Raw genomic sequence first — 27518 nt, forward strand, 5'->3', positions numbered from 1 at the left:
TTAGATCATGGCTGATCCGCATCTTAACTCCATCTACCCTTCTTGGTTCCGTACCCCTTAACACCCTTGCCTAACAAAAATCTATCAATCTCAGTTTTGAAATTTTCAATTGACCCCCAGCCACAACAGCTTTTTGGGGGGGGGGGGGGAAAAAGAGAGTTCCAGATTTCCACTCCCCTTTGTGTGAAGAAGTGCTTCCTGACATCATCCCTGAACGGCCTAGCTCTAATTTTAAGATACTTCATAGTGACTGGGGGCTGATGTCACTAGTCACCATGATCTCCTGGAGCCTACTTGGTCGCCATCATGGGTCGGAGAGGAATCTCCTGGAGTTTTTATTAAGGTTTCCTACATTACAACAGTGACTACACTTCCAAAAGTACTTAATTAGCTTTGGGACATCCTGCGGTTATGAAAGGCGCTATATAAATGCAAGTCCTTTCTTTCTTCTTTCTTTCTTTCTCTGTTTTTTTTGGTCTCACCCAGGAGATTCCGTGATTGTGGGCGGGAGTGCGGGGGGGGGGGGGGGGGAGGGGCGTGGTAATGTGAGTGAAAGTCACACCAGGCCGGGATGGGAAAAGGTTCGATGGACCAGCTGCACTTTCCTTGTCCTTATTTGGATGTGGCCCGCAATGGGCTCGTTAACATTTCTGTATGAGATCCCTCCGTCCACCATTTTAACAAATTATCAATCCATTTAAAATAAAACAGGTCAACGTCTTGGTTAAAATAAATAAGAGATTTCACACAAACGTGTTGACGTGTGCAAGGCTCATACTGCACAGTCCGATTTCAACCCACGTTATTCGAGAATTAAATGTCAGAAATGCAAAGAAAAACGGGCGTTCGATCCATTACCGTCAGTTTTCTGTCCCGTGGTAAAAGTTAATAATTCATCCCTTTGGTTTATGTTTGATATTAATCAGAAGCAAACTTACTCACCTGTGTGAAGGTGCTGGTGTGCATCGTGGAACATTGGATATGTAGAATGATTCGGTCAATGAGTGGCTTGGGACCAGTTAGGAATCCTATCCTCAGCCTATTAAAACACAGAACAAGATCAGATGCTTCAAATATCTGCTGCCCTTTTTTGTATGTTTAGGAAGGAAAGGTTGCGTTCTTCAGGTGAAGCAGCGCAACGAACAAGGCTCCATTTCATAGAATCCTACAGCTCAGGAGGAGGCCATTCGGGCCCGTCGTGCCTATGCTGGCTCTTTGAAAGAGCTGTCGAAATTAGTCCCACACCCCAGCTTTTTCCACATGATCCTGCAAATTAATCTTCTTCAAGTTCATATCCAATCACCTTTTGAAAGTTCCTGTGGACTCTGCTTCCACCATCCTTTCAGGTAGTGCGTTCCATATCTTAAGAACCCTCTGTGTGAAAACATTTCTCCTCATTTCTCCTCTTGTTCATTTGCCATTAATTTTAAATCTATGACCTCTGGTTACTGACCTGCTTGGCAGAGGAAACAATTTCTCCCTGTTTGCTCTATCAAAACCCCTCATTGTTTTGAATACCTCTATTATGTCTCCTTTTAACCTTCTCTGCTCTAAGGAGAACAACCCCAGCTTCTCCAATATCACCACATAAATGAAGTCCCTTCACCCTGGTAAAGCTCCTCTGCACCCTCTTCAAGGCCTTGACATCCTTCCTAAAGTGTAGCGCCCAGAATTGTACACAATACTCTAGCCGAGGCCTAGCCGTACTTGTTTTTAGTGGTTAGTGTTTCTAGTGTTAGCTAAACAGTTGAATAGCCTTAAAGCTAAACAAACAGTTTTAAATAACTGTTAGCTAACATGGCAGGACAGCTGGGGCCTGTCGCATGCGTGGGAACTCCAGATCACTCCGTGTGCCCTGGAAAACCACATATGCAGGAAGTGCCGCCAACTGCTCGAGTTTGAGAGCTTTGAGGGGCGGCTGGCATCACTACAGTGCATACGGGAAGCTGAGAGTTTCATGGATAGCACGTTTCACGAGGTGGTCACCCCGCAGCTACAGCGAATTCAAGCGGAGAGGGAGTGGGTGAGCACCTGGCAGGCTAGGAGGAACAGGCAGGCAGTGCAGGAATCCCCTGGGAATCAGTGTTGAATATCAGTGAGGGTGTTGAGACCTCGGGGGAGTGCAGTCAGAAGCACTGTGGGGGACTCGGCTATACAGGGGGGCACAAGAAAGTGTAGAAATGCAGTTGTTATAGGGGATTCGATAGTCAGGGGGATAGATGGGCGTTTCTACAACCGCATACGTGAGTCCCATAGAAAACAGGAGCAAGAGTAGGCCATTCGGCCCTTCGGGCCTGCTCCGCCATTCAAAATGATCACGGCTGATCGTCTAACTCAGTACCCTGTTCCCGCTTTTTCCCCATATCCCTTGATCCCTTTAGCATTAAGCATTCCCGAATGGTGTGTTGCCTCCCTGGTACCAGGGTAAAGGATATCATTGAACAGGTGTAGGATATTCTGTGAAGGAAAGGGGAATAGGTCCATGTTGGAACTAATGACATAGGTAGGAAAAGGGCTGAGGTCCTTCCGGCAGAGTTTCAGGAGCTAGGAAAAAGATTAAAGAACAGGACCTCAAAGGTGGTAATCTCTGTATTACTCCCAGTGCCACGTGCTAGTGAGCACAGAAACAGGAAGATAGTGCAGGTGAATGCGTGGCTGGAGAAGTGGTGTAGGAGGGAGGGCTTCAGATTCCTGGGGAATTGGGACCAGTTCTGGGGCAGGGGGGGGACCTGTACAAGCCGGGCGGGTTGCATCTGAACAGGGCTGGGACCAATGACCTCACGGGGAGGTTAACTAGTGCTGTGGGGAGGGTTTAATCTAATTTGGGGGAGGAGATACAAGGTGCGTAGAAAACTAGGAGGGACAAACAGCAACAGAATAAAGAAGAGGGTAGAAAGAGCAGGAATTAGATGGAGGAAAAAAGCAAAGCAGACCATCATGGTGTTGGAATGTACGTGTGTTAATGTGAGGAGTGTTACAAATAAGGTTGATGAGCCGCAGGCACAAGTTGGTATAGTGGCTATAGCGGAGACCTGGCTTAAACATGGGCAGCAATGGGAACTCACCACTCCTGGCGACAATGCACTCAGGAGGGATAGGGAAGGAAGCAAGAAAGGAGGAGGGGCAGCAGTATTGATCAAGGATAATATTACAGTTCTACAGAGGGACGATATACTAGAGGGTTCAAAGACTGAATCTATTTGTTAAGAGTTAAGGATCAGAAAAGGAGCTGTTACATTACTGGGTGTTCACTATGGACCCCCAAACAGTGAGAAAGAGATAGAGGAGCAAATCTGAAGGCAAATCTCAGAGAAATGTAAAAGTAATAGAGCAGTAATAGTAGGGGACTTCAATTACTCTAATATGATGTGGAGATGCCGGTGATGGACTGGGGTGGACAAACGTAAGGAATCTTACAACACCAGGTTATAGTCCAACAGTTTTATTTGAAAATCACAAGCTTTCGGAGATTATCTCCTTCGTCAAACCTGAAGGAGATATTCTCCGAAAGCTTGTGATTTTCAAATAAAACTGTTGGACTATAACCTGGTGTTGTAAGATTCCTTACTCTAATATGGACTGAGGAAAAAAGAGTAAAGAACCAGGAGAGTGAAAAATTCCTAACATATGTACAGGAGAACTATCTTAATCAGTACGTTTCTAGCCCAGTGAGGAAGAAAGCTGTGCTGGGTCTATTTCTGGGGAATGAAGTGGGGCAAGTGGAGTATGTTTCAGTGGGAGAACATCTGGGTAATAGTGATCATAATATAATAAGGTTTAAAGTAGTTACGGAAAGGGACAAAGAAAAATCAAAGGTGAAAATACTCCAGCCATGATCTCATTGATTGGCGGAATAGGCTCTAGGGGCTGAATGGCAGAATCCTGTTCCTCTGTTCCCAATTTAATTCAGTTGCTCTCTTCTCTTGAGAGGCAACAACTGCAGGCTCTTCACCCTCTCCTCACAGCTCCAACTCCAGCATTCCACGTCCTCCAGTTGTGAACAACACCCGCCCCCCCCACCCACCCACCCAACACTAGCACAGAAAGAGCCCACAAGTAGTGCTTCATCAAGTATGGTGCACATCAAAGTCTATGTTGAGGTCCTCTCCAAAACTGCTCTGACAAAGTCCCTTTGTCCCAACTTCACCAACTGGTCTTTAGGTGATTATTTAAAGAGATTTTACATTGTACTCTAACAGCTGTTACAATAGAAAGCATTGTTTTTTGAAATGGCTAAGACTAGGAAATGTAAAGGAAACTTTTGATATGCTGACCTACATTGGCTCCCAGTCTGGCAACACCTCGATTTTAAAATTCTCACCTTCTTATCGAATCCCTCCATGGCCTCGCCCCTCCCTATCTCTGTAACCCCCTACAACCCTCCGAGATCTCTGCGCTCCTCCAATTCTGGCCTCTTGCGCATCCCCGATTTTCATCGTTCCACCATTGGCGGCTGTGCCTTCAGCTGCCTCGGCCCTAAGTGCTGGAATTCCCTCCCTAAACCTCTCCGCCTCTCTCTCCTCCTGTAAGACGCTCCTTAAAACCTACGTCTTTGACCAAGCTTTTGGTCACCTGTCCTAATATCTCCTTATGTGGCTCAGTGTCAAGTTTTGTTCGATAACACTCCTGTGAGGTGCCTTGGGACGTTTTACTACATTAATGGCGCTATGTAAATGCAAGTTCTTGTTGTTTAGCCCTCTAGCCTGCAATGCTCGGCTTTATGACTCCATGTAAAAGAGCTCCAACATTTTGCATTACTGCGCACCCAACACGATGCCCTTCTCAATAAGGAAATCTATAGGTTTGGTTCCGTCTCCTTTCTCTGTCGCAGCTAAATATACTTTCTCCTTGTTACACTAACGTAATGCAAGTACAACCTCTTCTGGTATCGTATTGACTTGCAAACTTAAAAGGGGAACCTAACACAGACCTCGAAAAGTTCAGGGAAACTACTGACTGTTATTATGAAGCAGAATCTTTATACATTCAGTGTTTGCAGGCGGGACACTCATAGAAACATGCAGCACAGAAGGCGGCCATTCGGCCCATCGTACCTGTGCCGGCTCTTTGAAGAAGCTGTCCAATTAGTCCCATTCGCCTGCCCTTTCCCCTATGACTCTGCAAGCTTTTCCTTTTCAAGTATTTATCCAATTCTTTTTTGAAAGTTACTGTTGAATCTGCTTCCACCAACCTCTCAGGTAATGCATTGCAGATCATAACGACTCACTGCGTAAAAAAAAAATTAGCCTCATCTCCCCGCTGGCTCTTTTGCCAATTACCTTAAATCTGTGTCATCTGGTTACTGACGTTCCTACCAATGGAAAAAAAAATCTCCCTATTTACTCCACCAAAACCGCTCATAATTTTGCATTATCTTTACTTCTCTCTGTGAAATGTCCAAGTTGAAAATTCCCACTCTATTTATTCCAACTCTTGGGGCATTCTCTCCTTCCCATGGAACCATGGTTGCCATGGTAGCGTGTAACATTTACTTAAACCTACAGAGTTCTCCTCATCGTATCCATTCTTACTTAACATTGATCTGAGGATTTTTTTTTTTTACTTGCGAGATCATGAACACTAGTTACTGACACTGGTGTCCTGGCCAATATTTATCCCTTCACCAACATCACTAAAACAGATTATCTGGTCATTATCACGTTGATATTTGTGGGACCTTGCTGTGTGCAAATTGGCTGCCGGATGTCCCACATTATGACAGCGACTACACTTCAAAATGTAATTAATTGGCTGCAAATCGCTTCCGGACGTCCTGAGGTCGTTAAAGGCGCTATATAAATGCAAGTTCTTTCTTTCTTCTTTGAATGTTCTTTGTTAAAGTAACAATCTGTTTCACCAATAACGTACAATTTTATAGTACCTCTAAGTTAGAAAAATGCCCCAAGTTGTTTCACAGTAGCATAATCAGACAAAAACGGACATTTCCCTCAGAATCCAAAAGGAGACACGGGAATAACTTACAGTGCCGTTACACTACTGCTTTTACGTTGAGGTGGCCGTTCTGAATGTGCGTCAAGTGGCAGCCTGGCTCTGAAAACTGTTTGCCGGTCTGACTCTCAATCGCAGAGAAGCCAGCGAGTGACAAAGGTTTCCACGGTGCTGTTTTAGGTGTGTCGTGCAGCTCCAGCCCCATGCAAAGCCAAGTTTAAGAAGTTCCCAGGTTGTCCACTGGACAGCCTGGGAACACTGTGAATGCAATGAAGTGAGGAATCATCTCAAGTCAGGAGAGAGGCCATGTTCCCGCTCGTGCTCTCCACATTAAAATACATATGTTTTTAAATTCATTCTCAGGATGCGGGCGTCGCTGGCAAGGCTGGCCTTTATTGGCCATTCCTAGTTGCCCTTGAGAAGGTGGTGGGTGGGCCTTCTTCTTGAACCGCTGCGGTCCGTGTGGTGAAGGTTCTCCCACATTGCTGTCAGGTAGGGAGTTCCAGGATTTTGACTCAGCGACGATGAAGGAACGGGCAATATATATCCAAGTCGGGATGGTGTGTGAGGGGAACTTGGGGGTGATGGTGTTCCCATGCGCCTGCAGCCTTTGTCTTTCTAGGTGGTTGTCTGGGGCTTATTTTCGCTAGGCAGACTGCAATGCCGGAGCCGGCCGCCTAACTCCCATCAGTCAGCTCCGCACTGTAAATTACAGCTTGGCAGTCTAGGACAGGTACCTGCAGTATAACAATACCTTACAGAAACAGCAAAGGCAAGACAACGTCCTTACCCTGAAGACAAGATCTTTGAGAAGGAGTCTGTCCTGAGTACTCGGCCGTCAACATCCAAAGAAAGGAATGATGGAGCCCAAGGCTGCTGATCAAACGAAACACACAAGAGGGTCATGTCAGTTGTTTATATACATAAACGATTGGTATATCTTTTGAAGGAAGTGACCACTTTGGGTTGTAAATCACACTGTTTAATATCAATAAACAGCACATTAGCACTGACATTAGTCCTCTGCCTGCTACTTAACCATTTTCTTTTAAATGGCAAGAAAAGCAGAGTTAACGTTTCAGGTCAGCGACCTTTCAACAGACCATCAGGTCATCGGCCTGAAACGTTAACTCTGTTTATCTCTCTCCACAGATGCCGCCTGGCCCGCTGAGTGTTCTCCAGCATTTTCTGTTTTAATTTCAGATATCCAGCATCCGCAGTATTTCTCTTTTGTTTCTTTCTTTTAAAATGGGTTTGTGCCTTTCATAAAATAGAAAGAATTTCACATGAACACGCTTATGCTTTTGTTACCGTGGCAACCCTTTCACGTCTAAATCCTTAAATGAGCGCGTTCCATTTCTCTCCTAAAAACAAACTGTGACGAGTTACTGCAGGATCAACTTTTAACAGCCTTTTGGTTTTATTCTTTCCGTTCCTACAGCGTCCTTGAATTTATCTGTTTAAAGCGTGGAGCCTGACAGTACGTGGGAGAGCGGATCGACATGCAGTTGAACTGATAATTGGTGAAGCGTTGAGTAAGTGACTATGCTTATTAATTCAAGCTGTTGGGGTAAATAACTCCAGTGAGATCATCAGTTGTTTTAAATATAGATGATGATGGTGAGCAGGGAGGAAAAAAAAAAATTGCTCTTTTTTTTTTTGTATTTGCTTTTTTATTATTCATTCTTGGGATGTAGGTGTCGCCAGCAAGGCCGGTATTTATTGCACAGCCCTAGTTGCCCTGAACTGAGTGGGTTTCAGAGGGCAGTTAAGAGTCAACTACGTCGTTGTGAGACTGGAGTCACTATTTGGGCCCAGAACCGGGTAAGGACGACAGGTTTCCTTCCCCAAAGGACATCAGTGAACCTGTTGGGGTTTTTAAGACAATCCGACAGCTCCATAGCCGCTTTTACTGAGACCGGCTTTTTATTTCCAGATTTAAAAAAAAATTAAATTCAAATTCTCAATCTACCACGGTGGGATTTGAACTCACATTGTCTGGGTTAGTCTCGCCTTCGTGGAAAGCTGGTCCAGTAATATAACCACTACACTACATTTATGTTCCAACACAAAGACACAACATTTCCACTGATAATGACATAGAATTTAAAAAGCAGAAAATTCAACCCTTTGGCTTGTCTGCGAACAACAGCAAAATCCACCATTTCAGGACCAGTATTTACATTCAGCCATGGATCAGTGGGTAGCACTCTCGCCTCTGAGTCAGAAAGTCGCAGGTTCAAGTCCCACTCCAGAGACTTCAGCACATAATCCAGGCTGACACCCCCCAGAGCAGGACTGAGGGAGTGCTGCACTGGTCGGAGATACCGTCTTTTTGGATGAGACTTCAAACCGAGTCTGCCCTCTCAGGTGGATGTAAACGATCCCATGGCGCTATTTTGAAGAAGAGCAGGGGAAGTTCTCCCCAGTGTCCTGGCCAATATTTATCCCTCAACCAACATCACTAAAACAGATTATCTGGTCATTTTCTCATTTGTGGGATCTTGCTGTGTGCAAATTGGCTGCCACGTTTCCTACATTACAACAGTGACTACACTTCGAAAGTACGTCATTGGCTGTAAAGCACTTTGGGATGTCCTGAGGTCGTGAAATCCATTATATATAAATACAAGTCTTTCTTTCATTTACCTTTTCAAACTGCAGGAAGTAATAGGGATCATCTTCAATTATCAGTAAATCATATTTTCTGGCAATCTGCAAAAATAAAAGTACACATCGCATTTATACAGTGGAAAATTTTTCCTAATGCCTTCATTTCTAGGTGTAATCATTCCTCTATTTTACGACAGTGTCAGTTTCATATGTGAACATGCTGACAGCAAAAGTAAGTTTTCATACTAGGCAAAGTCAGCTAAAATGGCCTAAAGGTGTCCTCAAAATGGATTTTTCAGCATTCAGAACTCTGGGAAAACAGAAAGGGTTAATGACATGGTTACGACAAGATAGCCTCGTGAGCAAAACGGATCTTTCACAGTTAGAATCTTGGTTCCGTCAATGGAACTAAAAACACTGTGGGTTATCAGAGTGAGTGAAGAATTATGCTTTGATGAACATGGAGGTAGTAACTGGAGTAATTACTCTTCTACCTTGTCCTGTTCCCCCTTGTTGTGATCATGGCCAAAGTGAAAGGAATCCTCATGATTAGTCCTGATGACCTGATTCTTATTTAGATTGTCTTACTATGGTATTTATAGCCAGACACTGAAAATAGTCTTGCAGCTAATGAGCAAATCTGACCCGTTTCTCCAGCAATGAAGGATTTGTTCATAAGTGCTTCACTTGTGCTGGTCTAAGGTATCACCAAATAAGGGAATCCTTGCTACAAATGTATAGATCGGCTGAAATGTCTTTGCTCCCCGCCACAAACCCCGTACCCTCACCATCGAGACCCCCTTCCTGCCCATTGTCACAGGCTGAACCAGACATTGCAACCCTGGAGTCCTATTCGACCTCTCAACTGCGCTCTTCACCCCATTATCCTCTCCATCACAAAGGCCGTCCACTTCCACCTCCCTAACATCGCCCACCTCCGTCCCTGCCTCAGCCCATCTGCCGCTAAAGCCCTCATCCGTACCTTGGTCACTTCCAGACTCCACTATGCCAATGCTCTACTGGGTTGCCTCCAATCCTCCATAAACTTTAGCTCACCCAAAACTTTGCTGCCCCGTATCCCATCCGACACCAAGCCCTGCTCACCAATCACTACTGTCCTTGGTGACCTACATTGGCTCCCGTTCCACCATTGTCTCAAATTTAAAATTCTCATCCTTGTATTTAAATCCCTTCATGGTCTCGCCCCTCCCTATCTCTGAAATCTCCTCTGGCTCTACAAACCCTACTCCAAACTCTCCGCTTCTGACTCTGGTCTTTTGCGCATACAGCCCTCCCTTCACACCACCATTGGCGGCCGAGCTTTCAGCCGTCTAGACCCCACACTCTGGAATTTCCTCCCAAAACTCCTCCGCATCTCCACCTCCTTCTTTAAGACCTCCTTAAAACCCACCTCTGTGACCAACCCCTGCTAATATCACCTTCTTTGTCTTGCCATCCATTTTGCCGTCCGATTACACCTCTGAATGTTCTTCTACAATGAAGATGTACATAAATGAGAGTTGTTGAATTTGTTTCGTTAATCCAACATATAAAAGATAATGTTTTTGATACAGAAGTCAAGCAAGTTGCATAGAAAGTAGGAGGAGGAAAAGATCAGAAGAGTCAAAAGATCAAGAAGGAAAAGGCCAGGAAAGGAAGACAGAGAGAGGTTACTGAAGGTCAGGGAAGTTTAAGAGCCGGAGATAGGCAGATAATTAAATATATCACGTGTCTGTAAGAGAACAGGAACTAGGTTATTTATAGCGAGAGAGCAGACAATAGGAGGAAGGAAGGTCATGACGACAAACTGAGATTCATTGTGCTGACGTCCCAGAAACAAAGACCCAAAAGCTGAGAAGGAGGTGAGACAACCAACTCTACTATGCTTACTCGGAAGGATCAGGTCATATAGAGCTCCTAAAATCTGTGAGCTTACCAGAAATGAGCTGAACAAAATAGACTCTTAATATATCTGATAGAGTTGTTATTCAAGGCTGTTAAACTGTTAGCTATACACAGAATCTAATCTTAAGTCGTGGCCCTGTCTGCCCTCTCAGGTGGACGTAAAAGATCCAATAGCACTTTTTGAAGAAGAGCAGGGGAAAGTTCTCCCTGATGTTCTGGCCAACATTTATCATTCAACTGACATCACTAAAGCAGATTATCTGGTCGTTATCTCAGTGCTGTTTGTGGCACCTTGCTGTGCGCAAATTGGCTGCCGCGTTTCCCTGCACTATAACAGTGACTACACTTCAAAAGTACTTCATTGGCTGAAGTGCTTTGGGATGTCCTGAGGTCGTGAAAGGTGCCATATAAACGCAAGTTCCCTCTTTTCTTTCTTTAAAATGACCTTGCTGATTTAGTGTTAATTTTGGACATCGAGTATAATATAAACTTAATGTAGTAAGTAAATCTGCAATAAGTAAAGCTGAGTTACTGAAGTGAACAATCTTTATAACCTCAAGTATTAATTCCGTCAGGTAATATCATCTACCTCACTGCCTGCGTACTTTTACTGTTTAGCATTAAGAATTAATAAAGAATCGTTAGCTCATGATTTCATGGTCTGACTTTTTTGATTACTTGCAAGAAGAGATTAACTAATTCACTCAACAGCTTATGGTACAATAACACCATCAGCAATTTCTGGACTTCATTACTTTAAAAATAGTTTAATTGCTTATCCTAGTTATATGTATTAATTTAACTAGTCAGTTCTGATGAGGGTCTCCACTCAAAAACGTTTCTCTTTACAGGGGCTGGCAGACCTGGTGTCTATTTCTAGCATGTTCTGGTTTAATTAAACCAATATCCTTCTTGGCCAGTTTAAAATTTGTAATCTTGTATTCACTTATTTTCCATTTCCTCCTGATCAGTTTACGCTGGCTGGTAACTACTTAAACATCATGCTAGTCTTTAGTAACAACGCAAGAAAGACGGGAGGAACAGTTTAAGTTGCTCACCATTCGTTTGTCCGCCATTTTGTTGGCCCAAGGGTTTAATTTTTTCCAGTTGTGCTTAATGTAAAATTCTTTTGTATGCTGTTTTAATACAGTTGATATCTCACGTATTTTAATCAGTGGATGGCTGTCAAATAGCCCAGAGAAGAATTTTATCTGGACACATTAATACCAGAGGAAATTAAACACTCTGACCCAGAGTTTCCGTTCGATTGCGCTGGCTTTTTCAGCACAATCCGGCCGAATCAGCGCAAAACATAGAGGAATTCTGACTTCTGCCGAGTGTAATTTGCGCTTGGAGTAAGTCAAGTTTCCGCGATGTTTTGCGCCGGCTAAAAAAAAAACTGCTGGAACTAGCCCCACCCACTAAACTGGCCACGCTCCCCAGCTCGAAAAAACGAGGATGGGCAGTTTCTGCCGAATGCGGCCGTTCGAGGAGGGTCTCAAAATTACAAATCGCTTCTTTGGGCGCTAAGGCACTAGTAGGCACTGTTCAAACATTCTTAAATAGTAAAAAATAAAAAGTTACTAAGAAACTGACTAGTGTAAGTACACCAGTGAAAGTAGTAAATGCTTCAGTATAGTTTTTTTTGAGTCAATTTTAGTGAGTTTAAATCAGGTCACTCGCAGGCTGGACACCTTTATTAAAAATATTTAGTGATAAACCCATTTTCAGCTGTAGTAATAAAACTGCACCAGGTTACCACTCTTAAATACATCGATGAATATTTTTGATTGTGAAAAAAAAGTAAAAGATTACGCTGCCGAAATGCACTGATTCATGGCAGATTTTACATTTGTGATCACGTTAAGGCATTTTAGCAGAGACTCGGTGTAACATGTGCCAGTGCAACTATCGGGCGCAATTTGTGCCCAAATGCCGATTGCACCAAAGCGGAAACTCCGGGGCTCCATCCGGTTAATTGCAACGTTTTTTTTTTAAAAATGACTCTTGCCTCCAGTGTTGCAAGCAGAGTGCCACAGGCGGGTAAACAGTAACATCGGAACAGGAGGAGGCCGTGCAGCCCCTCGAGCCTGCTCCGCCATTCAACTAGATCATGGCTAATCTGTACCTCAACCCAATTTACCTGCCTTAGCTCCACATCCCTTAATACTCTCACCCAGCAAAAATGAGAGGGAAATGAAAGGGTTTTTTTTCGGTGGTTCTGCCACTGTGCAGAGTCAATGCCCAAACGCCATAAAAACTCTCAGCACTTTTACAATATCTTTATGCCAGCCAGGACAACAGCCCCACAAGTAAAATGGAATTTTTTTTGCTGTCTCTTACAAAATGAAAAATTAAATATTACCAGAGGGACTGACCCCATGACTGATGACTAATTGGGCAATACAAACAAAAAAAATGGAAATTAAGTCACAAAACCATCACAAGAGGTTCATAGTTCTGGTGCTCAGTCTATTCTAGATCATTAATACAAATTTTATCCACGTGGGAGCATGGTCCGAACGGGTCCAAGTTAACGAGTGGATTCAAAGGGTCAAGGGACGTATTCTTTTCTTGTGTAAGTTTGCTTAACAATTATTTTGGCTCACTGAGCCTCATCTCGGTGGTAGCACTCTCACCTTTGAGTTAGAAGGTCATGGGTTCATGCCCCAGTCTCGAGACTCGAGCACAAAATCTAGGCTGACGTTCCAGTGCAAATACTGAGGGAGTGCTGCACTGTTGGAGGTGCCGTCTTTCAAATGAGACGTTAAAGCGAGGAGATACAGATAACGAAGACCCTTTAGCCCATCAATGCTCACACATAGGCCTGGAATTTGCTTGGATTTGCGCCTGCTCTGTCACTGTAACTTCGCCAGAAACTCGCGATTTCAGCAAAGTTACGGTGACGAATTAGGAGCAGCTCCGAGAGAATTCCGGGTCTTAATCCACCATCAAACCATCCGACTGTTTCTTGCGCCCGGCCCAGCAACGCCTCGATTTTAAAATTCTCATCCTCGTGTTCAAATCCCTCCCTGGCCTCGCCCCTCCCTATCTCTGTAGCCTCTCCCGGCCCGACAACCCTCCGAGAACTCTGTGTTCCTCCGACTCTGACCTCTTGTCCATCCCCCACTTCCTTCGCTCCACCACTGGCGGCCGTGCCTTCAGCTGTCTAGGCCCTAAGCTATGGAATTCCCTCCGCCTCTATCTCCCCTCCTTAAAACCTACCCTTTTGACCAAGCTTTTGGTCACCTGTCTCCTTCTTTGGCTTGGTGTCAATTTTTGCTCCTGTGAAGCGCCATGGGACGTTTTACAGTGTTAAAAGGAGTTATATAAAATGCAAGTTGTCGTTAGTAAATGTTTTTCTCAGATAACCGACCCAGAAGTTCTTTCCACATGTTAATCGCACTGTGCGAAGAGGAACTTCCTAAACTTGCCTTCTTCACTGTCGTGCTATTGTATGGTGAAGGTGCTATTGTGGAGGTTTTAGATACAACTGAGTGGCTTGCTGGACCACTTCAGAGGGCAGTTAAGAATCAACCATGTTGGTGTGGGACTGGAGTCACACTCAGGCCAGACCAGGTAAGGATGGCAAGTTTCCTTCCTTAAAGGACATTAGTAAACCAGCTGTTCTGACAGCTTCATGGTAACTTTTACTGATTCCAGATTCTCAACCTGTCACAGTGGGATTTGAACCCTGGGTTAATATAGTTCAGGCCTCTGGATTACTGGTTCAACAACATAACCATTACACTAACGTACCCCCCTCCCATTCCAGCACTCCTCAGTGAACGTGTGGATTCATCCACTGTGGGCTGGTGGAGTGGAGTATGAAACACAAACAGGAGAGCTAACAAAATCGGTCTCTTCAGGGGCTGCACACAATTACACTGCGATGCAACAACATTTCCTTTGCCTGACATCAGAGTGTCCACCTCAATTTACTCAACACAATGAAGGTGATAAGCAGGGCTGTACTCATTACCAGCAGCATTTACTCACTGAGTTACTGTCTCCCTTAATTCAAATGAAACAAGGTCTGTTCAGATGTCAAAAATGATACGCCAGCCTTTGGCAAGATATTCTTTGTTCTGATCAATCAGGAATACAAGGCCGATATTTTGAACGCGTGCTCCCGGCAAGGAGCCTCACCCGCTGGGAGCACACATCGGGAAATTGCAGGCTGGCTATTAATGGACGGAAAAGGTTGGGGATTTCTTGGTATGTGCCCCAATAGGGTATACGAACATACGTAAACGTCAGCCAGGAAGAGACTAGCTTGGCCAGCCAGCCTGCACCGTACAGTTGTGATGGTTTATGTATCACATCAAGAGACACATCACCTTACTCCCTAGGTGCCACGTAATCTCCTGGGTGAGGCGAAAAACCAGATCAAAAACCCAAGGCCAATTAGGGAAAAAAAAATGCGGAAAATTTCTCTCCGATCCGTCTAGGCGATGGGAACCAGTCCAAGAGAATACATGTTATCTTATTTGGTACCCATCTCTTGTTTGATGTGATCTTTGCCCCAGCCAGGAACTTGTTCTGTAAGTCTACTATTCTCTGGGAAAAGAAGAACCACCTACCATTCAACCTATTTCTTCCCTTGCGTAGTTAATACGTATGACCCCTGGTACTCCCTGTGGAGAGTGCAATTTTATAAAATTGGCCCTTACAACTTGTAAAGAAAACATGACAGTTTCTGATAACGTGGCAACCAATGCCGGAAATGAGTCATTTAACTAGATGGAGACGGAAGATCATAGAGTCTTACAGCATGGAAGGAGGCCATTCGGCCCATCGTGCCTGTGCTAGCTCTTTGAAAAAGCTATCCAATTAGTCCCACTCCCCAGCTTTCTCCCCACAACAATTTCATGTGATGAAACCTCCAGGAATATGTCAAGCCAGAGTTGGCAACCCTACCATCTATGGTTGTGCCTTACCTGATACACCTCCCTCTTCCTGTCAGCAGTCATGGAGGCTCCAGTGGGATTTCCCCCATTTGGGATCGTATACAGAACTCTTGGAATATCAGAGTCTGGATTCTTCGCCTCCTCCGGCTTCCATTTTGAAAGGACATCTGACAGGGATTGTGGAATCATCCCATGTTGATCACTTGAGACGCTGAGAATCTTGCAGCCCAGTGGATTGATCTGTGCATGAGCAGGACAAGAGGGATATTTACTGAGCGGTCATTCTTTGCTCAGGTCCTTTACAATAGGGCACAACGGTCATTCGTGGCCACTGCTGTTGGGCAAAGGATTCTTTGAGATTGCATTGACAGTAAAATAAGAGCTGCCCCTCCCGATACCTCAATTAGTGATTGCTGGCTAACGTGGAACTGAGCCACACTGGATCCCAGATTCAATCTCTGGGCTGCGCTGTTAGCCGATCGCAGCCAGTGAGGTGCTACGATTGGCCTGGCTCCCTGGGCTAGGAAGTAGCGGGGGGGGGGGGGGGGGAAGAGGCAAAAAAAAAAAAATGAATCAGTTAAGGTTCTTCTTCCTGATCGCGATCTAAGCTGGGAAGTACGGTCGTATCAATAGAAACATAGAAAATAGGAGCAGAAGTAGGCCATTCGGCCCTTCGAGCCTGCTCCGCCATTCAATACGATCATGGCTGATCCTCTATCTCAATACCACATTCCCGCTCTCTCCCCATACCCCTTGGTGCCTTTTGTGTCTAGAAATCTATCTAGCTCCTTCTTAAATACATTAAGTGACTTGGCCTCCACAGCCTTCTGTGGTAGAGAATTCCACAGGTTCACCACCCTCTGAGTGAAGAAACTCCTCCTCATCTCAGTCCTAAATGTCCTACCCCGTATCCTGAGACTGTGAGACCTCCTTCTGGACCCCCCGCCCCCCAGCCAGGGGAAACATCCTCCCTGCGTCCAGTCTGTCCAGCCCTGACAGGATTTTATACGTTTCAATGAGATCCCCTCTCATTCTTCTAAACTCGAGTGAATACAGGCCGAGTCGACCCAATCTCTCCTCATGGGGGTGAGGGCAGGATCAGGCCTGATTTTGTTGCCCCTTTCCAAGGCAAAGTCGCCTGCCGACAATGGGCACTTGGACGAAGTACTGGAAGGTGCTCGATTTCTGTGGAACCACATTCTGACATGAGTCAGTGCTTTCAGGAGAGAAGAATGTATTGGGTTGTGGGGAGGAATATCCCGCCATGGCAGTTGAGAATTTGAATTCCATTTAAAATGACTGGAAATAAAAAGCTGGTGTCCGTAAAAGTGACCACGAAGCTGTCAAAGAATCATAGAAAGATTACAGCATGGAAGGAGGCCATTCTGCCCATCGAGTTCGTGCCGGCTCTATGCAAGACCAATCCAGCTAGTCCCACTCCATTGCCCTATCCCCGCAATTTTTTTCCTTTCAAGTACTTATCTAGTTCCTTTTGAAGGCCATGATTGAATCTGCCTCCACCACCCCCTCGGGCAGTGCATTCCAGATCCTAACCACTCACTGTGTAAAAAAAATTTTCCTCATGTCACCCTGGTTCTTTTGCCAATCACCTTAAATCTATGTCCTCTGGTTCTTGACCCTTCCGCCAATGGGAACAGTTTCTCTCTATCTACTCTGTCTTGACCCTTCATGCTTTTGAATACCTCTATCAAATCTCCACTCAGCCTTCTCTGTTCCAAGGAGAACAACCCCAGCTTCTCCAGTCTATCCTCGTAACTAAAGTCCCTCATCCCTGGAATCATTCTAGTAAATCTCTTCTGCACCCTCTCTAAGGCCTTCACAGCTTTCCTAAAGTGCGGTGCCCAGAACTGGACACAATACTCCAGCTGTGGCCGAACCAGTGTTTTATAAAGGTTCATCATGACTTCCTTGCTTTTGTACTCTATGCCTCTATTTATAAAGCCCAGGATCCCGTTTGCTTTTTCAACCGCTTTCTCAACCTGCCCTGCCACTTTCAACAATTTGTGAACTTATACCCCCAGATCTCTCTGTTCCTGTACCCCTTTTAGAATTGTGCCCTCTAGTTTATATTGCCTCTGCTCATTCTTCCTACCGAAATGTATCACCTCACATTTTTCTGCGTTGAATTTCATCTGCCATGTGTCCGCCCATGCTACCAGCCTGTCTATATCCTCCTGAAGTCTATCACTATCCTTCTCACTGTTAACCACACTTCCAAGTTTTGTGTCATCTGCAAATTTGGAAATTGTGCCCTGTAAACCCAAGTCCAAGTCATTAATATATATCAAAAAAAGCGGTGGTCCTAGTACCGACCCCTGGGGAACACCACTGCACACCTCCCTCCAGTCCGAAAAATAACCGTTCACCACTATTCTCTGTTTCCTGTTACTGTATCCATATGGGGCTACTGTTCCTTTTATTCCATTGGCTTCAATAGTTGCTGGGTTTATCCTTACACCTTTTTTTGAACAAGGATGTCACAATTGCAATTCTCCAGTCCTCTGGCACCAATCCCGTATCTAAGGATGTTTGGAAGATTTTGGCCAGTACCTCCGCAATTTCCACCCTTAGTTCTCTCAGCAACCTAGGATGCATCCCATCTGGACCGGGTGACTTATCCACTTTAAGTACAGCTAGCCTTTCTAGTACCTCCTCTTTATCAATTTTTAGCTCATCCAGTATCAGAAATACATTTTCCTTTACTGAGACTCTGGCAGCATCTTCTTCCTTGGTATGGACAGATGCAAAGTACTCATTTAGTACCTCGGCCATGCCCTCTGCCTCCACGAGTAGATCAGATGTCGGATTGTTGTAAAAATACAACTGGTCCTCTAATGTCCTTTAGGGAAGGAAACCTGCTGTCCTTACCCGGTCTGGCCTACCTGTGATTCCAGTCCCACACCTCTGAAGTGGCCTAGTATCAAACCGTTACAGTATTGCGAGAGCACCTGCGTCACATGGACTGCAGTAGTTCAAGAAGACGACCCCCTACCTTGTTACTTATAAAAGAGTATAGGAGCAGAGAGACATTGGGGCTCAGATACATAAATCTTTCAAAACGGGAGGACAGGTTGAATACATAAAACAGCACATGGGAGGCTAGGTTATTTAAATCGGGTATAGAGTACAAAGGAGAAGGGGTTATGGTTAACCAGTACAAATCACTGGTCAGGCTCCAATCAGAATAATGTGTTCATCATCAGTTTGCATTCTTTAGTTTAGGATGGATATCAAGGCCATGGAGAGGGTGCAGAAGAGATTCACTAAGATGATACCAGGGGCTCAGAGACTTTAGTTATGAGGACAGACTAGAGAAACTAGGACTCTTTACACTAGAATAAAAATGCATCAGTGGAGAGGAGTTCAAAATTACAAGTTGTTTCAATAAAATAAATTGGGAGAAAAGCTATTTCTGCAGGTCAGTGAGGCAGTAGCTAGGGCCAGGAATTTAAGGTAAATCAGTGGGAGGCATTCAAGGGGGAGATTCAAGGGGTGCAGAGTAAACATGTTCCCACAAAGAAAAAGGGTGGGATTGTCAAATCTAGAGTCCCCTGGATGACAAGCAGCATACAGGGTAAGACAAGGTAAAAAAGGGAAGCTTATGTCAGACACCGAGAGCTCAATACTGTAGAAAGCCTAGAGGAGTATAGAACATGCAAGGGTGAAATTAAAAAGGAAATTAGGAAAGCAAAGAGAGGGAATGAAAAATTATTGGCAAGTAAAATCAAGAAAAACCCAAAAATGTTTTATAAATACATAAAGAGCAAGAGGATAACTAAGGAAAGAGTAGGGCCTATTAGAGACCAAAAAGGTAACTTATGTGTGGAGGCGGAAGATGTGGGTATGGTTCTTAATGAATACTTTGCGTCTGTCTTTACAAAAGTCGGGGGGGGGAATGATACAGAGATTGTAGTTAAGGAGGAGGAGTGTGAAATATTGGATGGGATAAACTTAGTGAGAAAGTACTAAGGGGATTAGCATCTTTGGAAGTAGATAAGTCACCAGGGCCGGATGAAATGTATCCCAGGCTGTTAAAAGAAGCAAGGGAGGAAATAGCAGAAGCTCTGATCATCATTTTCCAATCCTCACTGGATACAGGTGTGGTGCCGGAGGATTGGAGGACTGCTAACATTGTACCATTGTTTAAAAAGGGAGAAGAGGACAGACCCAGTAATTATAGGCCAGTCAGTCTAACCTCGGTGGTGGGCAAAAGCATTGGAATCAATTCTGAGGGACAGGATAAACCATCATTTAGAAAGGCACGGAGAAATCAAGAACAGTCAGCATGGATTTGTTAAGGGAAGGTCGTGTCTGACTAACTTGATTGAATTTTTTGAGGAGGTAACAAGGAGGGTCGATGAGGTAGTGCATCTGTTGCAGTCTACATGGATTTTAGTAATGCTTTTGACAAGGTTCCACGTGACAGATTAGTCCAAAAAAGTAAAAGCCCATGGGATCCAAGGGAAAGTGGCAAATTGGATCCAAAATTGGCTCAGTGGCAGGAAACAAAGGGTAATGGTCGATGGGTGTTTTTGTGACTGGAAGGTTGTTTCCAGTGGGGTTCTGTAGGGCTCAGTACCATTGTACCATTGTTTAAAAAGGGAGAAGAGGACAGACCCAGTAATTACAGGCCAGTCAGTCTAACCTCGGTGGTGGGCAAAAGCATTGGAATCAATTCTGAGGGACAGGATAAACCATCATTTAGAAAGGCACGGAGAAATCAAGAACAGTCCCTTGCTTTTTGTGATATATCAATGATTTAGATTTAAATGTAGGGGGCATGATTAAGAAGTTTGCAGATGATACAAAAATTGGCCGTGTGGTTGATAGTGAGGAGGAAAGCTGTGGACTGCAGGAAGAAATCAATGGACTGGGCAGGTGGGCAGAAAAGTGGCAAATGGAATTCAATCTGGAGAAGTGTGAGGTAATGTATTTGGGGAGAGCAAACAAGGCAAGGGAGTACACAATAAATGGGAGGATACTGAGAGGTGAACAGGAAGAGAAGGGACCTTGGAGTGCATGTCCACAGATCCTTGAAGGATGACAGGATGGTATTTGGAGGGATTTCGTCAAATATTTGGTGGTACAGCGAAGTTGAAGGGTATGTAGCTCCAACTGCATAATGACAAGTCCATTCTTCCTGCTCGTTGCAAGGTACCATTTCCTCTGCAGGACAGGTAGGTAAGGTGGTTAAGGCGGCATACAGGATACTTTCTTTATTAGCCGAGGCTAATAAAGGAAGGATGTGATTGCACTAGAGAGGGTACAGAGGAGATTTACGAGGATGTTGCCGGGACTGGAGAATTTTAGCTATGAGGAAAGATTGGATAGACTGGGGTTGTTTTCTTTGGATCAGAGGCGGCTGAGGGCTAATTTAATTGAGGTGCATAAAATTATGAGAGGCCTAGATAGAGTGGACAGGAAGGACCTATTTTGCTTAGCAGAGAGGTCAATAACCAGGGGGCATAGAATTAAAGTAATTGGCAGAAGGATTAAAGATGGAGCTGAGGAAAAAAATTTTCACCCAGAGGTTGTTGGGGGTCTGGAACTCACTGCCTGAAAAGGTGGTAGAGGCAGAAACCCTCATCGCATTTAAAAAATACTTGGATATGCACTTGAAGTGCCATTATATACAAGGCTACAGACCAAGTGCTGGAAAGTGGGATTAGGCTGGGTAGCTCTTTTCCCACTGTACACAGATACGATGGGCCGAATGGCCTCCTTCTGTGCCGTAAATTTTTCTATGTTTCTAAGAGCATCACCAAAAGAATGAAGGGAGAGGATAGGGGGAATTTCTTATTTTGAAAAACCAGAGGGTTGTTAAGTATGCCCCGACAGAAACAGTGGTGGAAGCATAATAGGTTTTTAAAAAGGGAAGGGGATAAATTAATATTTTTTAAAATAGGGAACAAGTTAAGTGGAGGGAAATGGCTCTTTCGAAGAACTGGCACGGGGTCAATCGGCCTAATGGGCTCTTTCTTAACTGTGGAATTCTATAGTTAATAAGTCTACAATGTTCTGGATTGGTGCTGTCAAGCACTCATGCAGGGAGCGTCTATTTGTTTCTGACTGTCCAACGCATTGTAGCTACCTCAATCCCAAATAGACGCCACTTACCACCTCCTCCTCCTCCTCCTCCCCCTAGACAACTGACCAGGAACGGTTTAAGCCTCCCCCTAGACAACTGACCAGGAATGGTTTAAGCCCTGGCTTAGGCAGACAGCGGCTAACAGGAGCTCCTAGCACTAGGGCTCCCTATGTTACGTGTGCTTGCACTGCCACCATCCTCCTGGGCACAGTATAGACACACACCATGAAAATTTTTTTTAAAAAAAACAAAATCATTTCGTTTGGATGAACAAACAAGTATTTAGATTAAAACCAGAAAATGCTGGAAATACTCAGCGGCATCTGTGGAGAAAGAAACAGAGTTAACGTTTCAGGTCGATGATCTTGAGTCAGAACTGGAAGAAGTTGAAGATTAAACAGTTTTAAGCAAGTACAGAGCCAGGGAGAGTTGAGGGGGGGGGTGAGGAAGAGGAGGGGAGGAAATTACAAAAGGGAAGGTCTCTGATAGGCTGGGCGGGCAGGAGTGATTAAATGACAGAAGGGATGATGGTGCAAGGCGAGGAGAGTGGTGGTGAGACAAGTAAAGAAACAAAAGATGGGACCAGAGGAACTGTAAACGGCAACAGCAGAACCATTACCAGCACCTGCTGTCTGAAAAAATGGGGGTTCAGGGGTTCTGTAGGTAACACCTCTCTGTCTGAACATGGTGATTGCCTTGGCAACGGGCAGTTGCAAAGACTGTCTGTAATCACCATGTATTGTTCTGTGATTTATAAATGCGTAGGCCTCGAGGAGTTCCTGACATTTACCTGAGGAAGGAGGAAGCCTCCGAAAGCATGTAAATTTCAAATAAAATCGTTGGGACTATAACTTGGTGTTGTAAAATTGTTTACAATTGTCAACCCCAGTCCATCACTGGCATCTCCACATCATGAAAAAATGGGAGCAGTGGTTATGATTCGAAGATATTGAAATCATTGTTGAGTCCAGAAGGTTGTAAAGTGTCCAATCGAAAGATGAGGTGCTGTTCCTCGAGCTTCTGTTGAGCTTCATTGGATCAGTGTAAGAGGCCGAGGACAGAGAGGGAGTGGGACGGAGAATTAAAATGGCAAGCAACTGGCAGGTCAGGATCATGCTTGCGGACTGAGCGGAGATGTTCACCAACGTGATCACCCAATCCTCGTTTGGTCTCCCCAGTGTAGAGGAGACCGCATTGTGAGCAGCGAATACAGTATACTAAATTGAAAGAAGTACAAGTAAACCACTGTTTCACCTGGAAGGAGTGTTTGGGGAGGTGGGAAGGGAGGAGGTGAAGGGGCAGATGTTGCATCCCCTGCGCTTGCACGGGAAGGTGCCGTGGGAAGGGGAGAGCAGGTGTTGGGGGTGATGGAAGAGTGGACCAGGATGTCGTGGAGGGGGCAGTCCCTTCGAAATGCTGAAAGGGGAGAGGAGGGGAAGATAGTGGAACATTCCTTGTTCCGATCCCACTCAGGTCCCCTCCTTCATCACATTGATGACTGTATCGGTGCAGTTTCCTGCTTTCGTCCCGAACTGGAAAATTTCATCAACTTTGCTTCCAATTTCCACCCTTCTCTTGCCTTCACATGGTCCATCTCTGACTATTCCCTTCCCTTCCTCGACTCCCAGTTACCTTGATTACACTTCCTCCCACCCCGCTTCCTATAAGGACTCTATTCCCCTCTCCCGGTTTCTCCGTCTCGGTCACATCTGCTCTGCCAATGCCACCTTCCATATACTTCCGATATGTTTTCCTTTTTGCTCAACTGAGGATTCCCCTCCACTGTAGTTGACAGGACCCTCGACTGTGTCCGTCCCATTTCCTGCACTTCTGCCCTCACCCCTTCCCCTCTCTCCCAGAAACATGATAGGGTCCCCCTTGTCCTCACCTTCCACCCCACCAGCCTCTTTATTCAACTTATCATTCACCGCCATTTCCGCCACTTTCAGCCGATGCCACCACCAAACTCATCTTCCCTTCCCCTCCTCTCCCCTTTCAGCATTCTGAAGAGACCACTCCCTCTGCGACACCGATTCACTCTTCCATCACCTCCACTCCCGCTCCCCTTCCTCCGGCACCTTCCCGTGTGAGTGCAGGAGATGCAACACCTGCCCTTTTACCTCCTCCTTTCCCATCGTCCAGGGCCCCAAACTCCTTCCAGGTGAAACAGCGATTTACTTGTACTTCTTTCAAATTAGTATAGTGTATTCGCTGCTCACGATGCGGTCTCCTCTACATTGGGGAGACCAAACGCAGATTGGGTGATCGCCTTGCTGAACAGCTCCACTCAGTCTGCAAGCGTGACCCTGACCTACCAGTTGCTTGCCATTTTAATTCCCCGTCCCATTCCCACCTCTCTGTCCTCGTCCTCTTACACTGTTCCAATGAAGCTCAACAGAAGCTCGAGGAACAGCACCTCACCTTTCGATTAAGCACTTTACAACCTTCTGGACTCAACACTGATTTCAATAACTTCAGATCATAACCACTGCTCCCGTTTTTTCGGAGAGCAAATGCAGGTAATGGTTCTGATGTTGCCATTGAGAGCTCCTCTAGACCCATCCTTACTTGTTTCTTTACTTGTCCCATTGCCACCCTCCTTGCCTTGCACCATCATCTCTTTTGTCATTTAATCACTCCTGCCCTCCACCCTATGAGAGACCTTCCCTTTTGTTCTTTCCTCCACCTTTCCCTGGCTCTGTACTTGCTTAAAAACTGTTTAATCTCCAACTTTATCCAGTTCTGACGAAGGGGCGTCGACCTGAAACGTTAACTCTGTTTCTTTCTCCACGGATGCCGCCTGACTTGCTGAGTATTTCCAGCATTTTCTGTTTTTATTTCAGATTTCCAGCACCCGCAGTATTTTGCTTTTGAAATATTTGGACTGGTGATTATATTAAAAAAAACACTTTAAAAAAGTGACTGGGGTAAACAAGATGTCAGTGGTGGCTCAGTGGGTAGCATTCTCGCCTCTGAGTCAGAAGTTTGTGGGTTCAAGCCCCACTCCGGAGACTTGAGCACTAAATCTAGCCAGACATACCCAGTGCAGTACTGAGGGATTGCAGGAGGTACTGTCTTTTGGATGGGATGTTAGCCACTCCTGTTGGGTTGAAGGATAATGCCACTGTATTTGGACTGTAAAGACAGAATATAAGAAATAGGAGCAGGAGTAAGCGTTAGAGCTCCTCAAGTCTGCTCCGCCATTCAACAAGATCATGACTGATCTTCCACCTCAACTCCACTTTCCCGCCTGATCCCCATATCCCTTGATTCCTTTAGAGTCCAAAAATCTATCGATCTCAGTCTTGAATATATTCAATGACTGAGCATCCACAGCCCTCTGGGGTAGAGAATTCCAGTGATTCACCACCCTCTGAGTGAAGAAATTCCTCCTTATCTCGGTCCTAAATGGCCGACCCCTTATTCTGAGACTGTGACCCCTGGTTCTACCCTGTCAAGTTCTCTAAAAATTTTATACGTTTCAATGAGATGCCATTGTAATAAGTTGCTGTATTGAACGTACCAAACTAATGGTGACAGAAGCTGTGTTTTGTTTTTGGATTCAATACACTTTAGAGCAGTACTGAGGGAGTGCTGCACTGTCGGAGGTGCCGTCTTTCGGATGAGATGTTAATCCGAGGCCCCGTCTGTCTTTTCAGGTGGATGTAAAAGATCCCATGGCACTATTCGAAGAAGAGCAGGGGCATTCTCCTGGTGTCCTGGTCAATATTTATCCCTCAACCAACATCACTAAAAACAGATGATCTGATCATTTATTTCATTGCTCTTTGTGGAAGATTGCCGTAAATATATTAATGCAAGAGTTTCTTTCTATTTTCATCTTGATTGTATAGTAAAGAAAGATTTGCATTTATATAGCCCCTTTCGCGACCTCAGGACGTCCCAAAGCACTTTACAGCCAATTAAATACTTTTGAAGTGTAGTCACTCTTGTAATGTAGGAAATGTGGCAGCCAATTTGCGCACAGCAAGATTCCACAAACAGCAACGGGATAGTGGCCAGATAATCGGTTTTAATGTTGGTTGCGGGATAAATATTGGCCAGGTCACCAGGGAGCACTCCTCTGCTCTTCTTCAAAATAGTGCCATGGGATCTTTTACGTCTGCATGAGAAGGAAAACATCTCATGGCACCTCCGACAGTGCAGCACTCCCTCAGAACTGCACTGGAAGGGTCAGCCTAGATTTTGTGCTGGAGTGGGACTTGAACCCAGAACCTTCATGACTCAGGGGCGAGAGGGCTACCAACAGAGCCACAGATCACCCGCCTGTTAGTGAACCCGCCAGATTTTCATTCCTTTGATTTTAACGGGCGGGCGGTCCGCTGCACCAGATCACTGCCCAAGCAGTGTGGACGACAATTTAACCCACCCTCTCTTTCCCTTCGTGTCTTTTTAGGCAAACTTTAAAACACTTCTTACTGCGGTCAGTGTCCCAGGATACGTCGGGGTGTCTAGAAGAATGGAGTCCCCAGGACTGAGGAGCATCTCGAACACCTGGAAAAAGGAGCACAAAAAAAAAACATTTAGCTGTTTTGCCTGCAGGCGAGAGGATTTGAGAGGCTGCACCTTCCTTAGCACCCTGTGTCGGGATTTGGGATCGCTCCTCAACCAATGGAGGACAACAGCAAGAGTCTAACGCTACGGTTTAAGAATCAAGAAAACGCACCAGAAGATTTTCCCCAGCAAGCAAAATGTTGCGACTGGTAAAGATGCTTCTAACGGCGCATTGTCACAAGGTATCACTGCCTCCTGTTAAATTGGCTTTCCCCGGAGGGCTCACTTAAGCTCGTCTAGCACTCAGTAGCCTTGCAGGTGTTGATGGAGGTTGCCACGGTCGGGGTTCACCCCTCCCTTCTTTTCACTCGTCAGGCCCAATGGAAGCCTTGCCTGCTGAGAACAGGCATCAGTTTCCATCCAGGGCCTTGAGAAGAACACAAATATTGGGGGGGGGTGTAAAGGTAATCGATCCATTGGCAGAGAGGATTAGGCCTGCACGATTGCTGTGGCCGGCCGACCGGCCGGCTGGACGTTGGGTGATAGAAGATTGGATCTGTCTGTCCTCAGTGGTCAGATGCCTTGCTGACGTTCACTACCTGGGCGTACCTGTAGAGAATGACCGGTGGGAGAACTCTGGAGGGTTTTCTGTGGCACTGTCGGCCGGTGAGAGTCGACACCTTCAGAAGAGGGAGAGATAAACTTGACAAGGGCAAAAGCAGAGTCGGCCCAGGCACGTTTGGAAGTCTCGTGACAACCCGGGCTGCTCTGTCACGAGGTTTAACAGTAAACAGAGGGAGGTCAGTCATCCTGAGTGAGTCTGGCTGGCTGTGGGAGGCACGTAAAGGTATTTGGTTACATGGCAGTGTTTGAATAGCTGAGTGCGATCCTGTGTGACACAGGCCGGCTGTTCCCCAGTGTCTGCACTGCTCCGTTAACCCATCTCTCAGGACTTGGCCGCGCTCCTGTATTTACACAGGGAATCGCTGGCTTCTTAAAGGCACAGTGCCCTTAGCGGTGGCCAACTGATGTTTGTGTGAATCTTCAGTGAGTGACACAGAGGGCAATGGAATTGCTCCCCTCCTGCCTTGTGAGATACCTTTAATTCATAGAGCTACAAGAGGGGAGACTCTAAAGTAGACATTTAGAACAAGCTTGGCCATTAACAGGACATTTCAAATACGCAAAGTCAAATCTGAATGGGTGACTGGTAATGAATGATTGCTTTACAGGATGCTACTGCCTCTGGTTAGGGATTGTTACAGGTGGTGGTCATTGTGGATCTGTACAGGCCCCACAGTTCTATAGAGCATCTGTGGTACAGCGGGTGACACTCTAGGCCTCTGAGTCAGAAGGCTGTGGGTTCAAGTCCCACTCCAGAGACTTGTGTACATAATCCACACTAACACTCCAGTGGAGGTGCCATCTTTCGGATGAATCGTTAAACCGAGGCCTGTCTGTCCTCTCTGATAAATGTAAAAAAAAAAGCCCGTGACGCTTTTTGAAGATCAAGGGAG

General features: G+C 45.4%; 1 protein-coding gene across 4 annotated transcripts in view; it reads right to left on the reverse strand.

Moving 5' to 3' along the window:
- The window catches only part of aadat (aminoadipate aminotransferase), a 73472-nt gene that overhangs the window by 22330 nt on the left and 23624 nt on the right, over positions 1–27518 (reverse strand). For 3 of the 4 annotated variants that reach the window (XM_067982478.1, XM_067982477.1, XM_067982480.1), the window contains 5 exons: positions 25927–26001; positions 15408–15617; positions 8599–8664; positions 6740–6825; positions 943–1039 (listed from right to left, as the gene is read on the reverse strand). In XM_067982478.1, coding sequence (XP_067838579.1) covers positions 943–1039; positions 6740–6825; positions 8599–8664; positions 15408–15617; positions 25927–26001 — 534 coding nt within the window. The remainder of the gene's footprint in view (positions 1–942; positions 1040–6739; positions 6826–8598; positions 8665–15407; positions 15618–25926; positions 26002–27518) is intronic. The other variant, XM_067982481.1, reaches the window with a different exon arrangement.

Source organism: Heptranchias perlo, chromosome 4 (assembly GCF_035084215.1).
Source record: "Heptranchias perlo isolate sHepPer1 chromosome 4, sHepPer1.hap1, whole genome shotgun sequence".
In the NCBI taxonomy this organism is placed as follows: Eukaryota; Metazoa; Chordata; class Chondrichthyes; order Hexanchiformes; family Hexanchidae; genus Heptranchias; species Heptranchias perlo.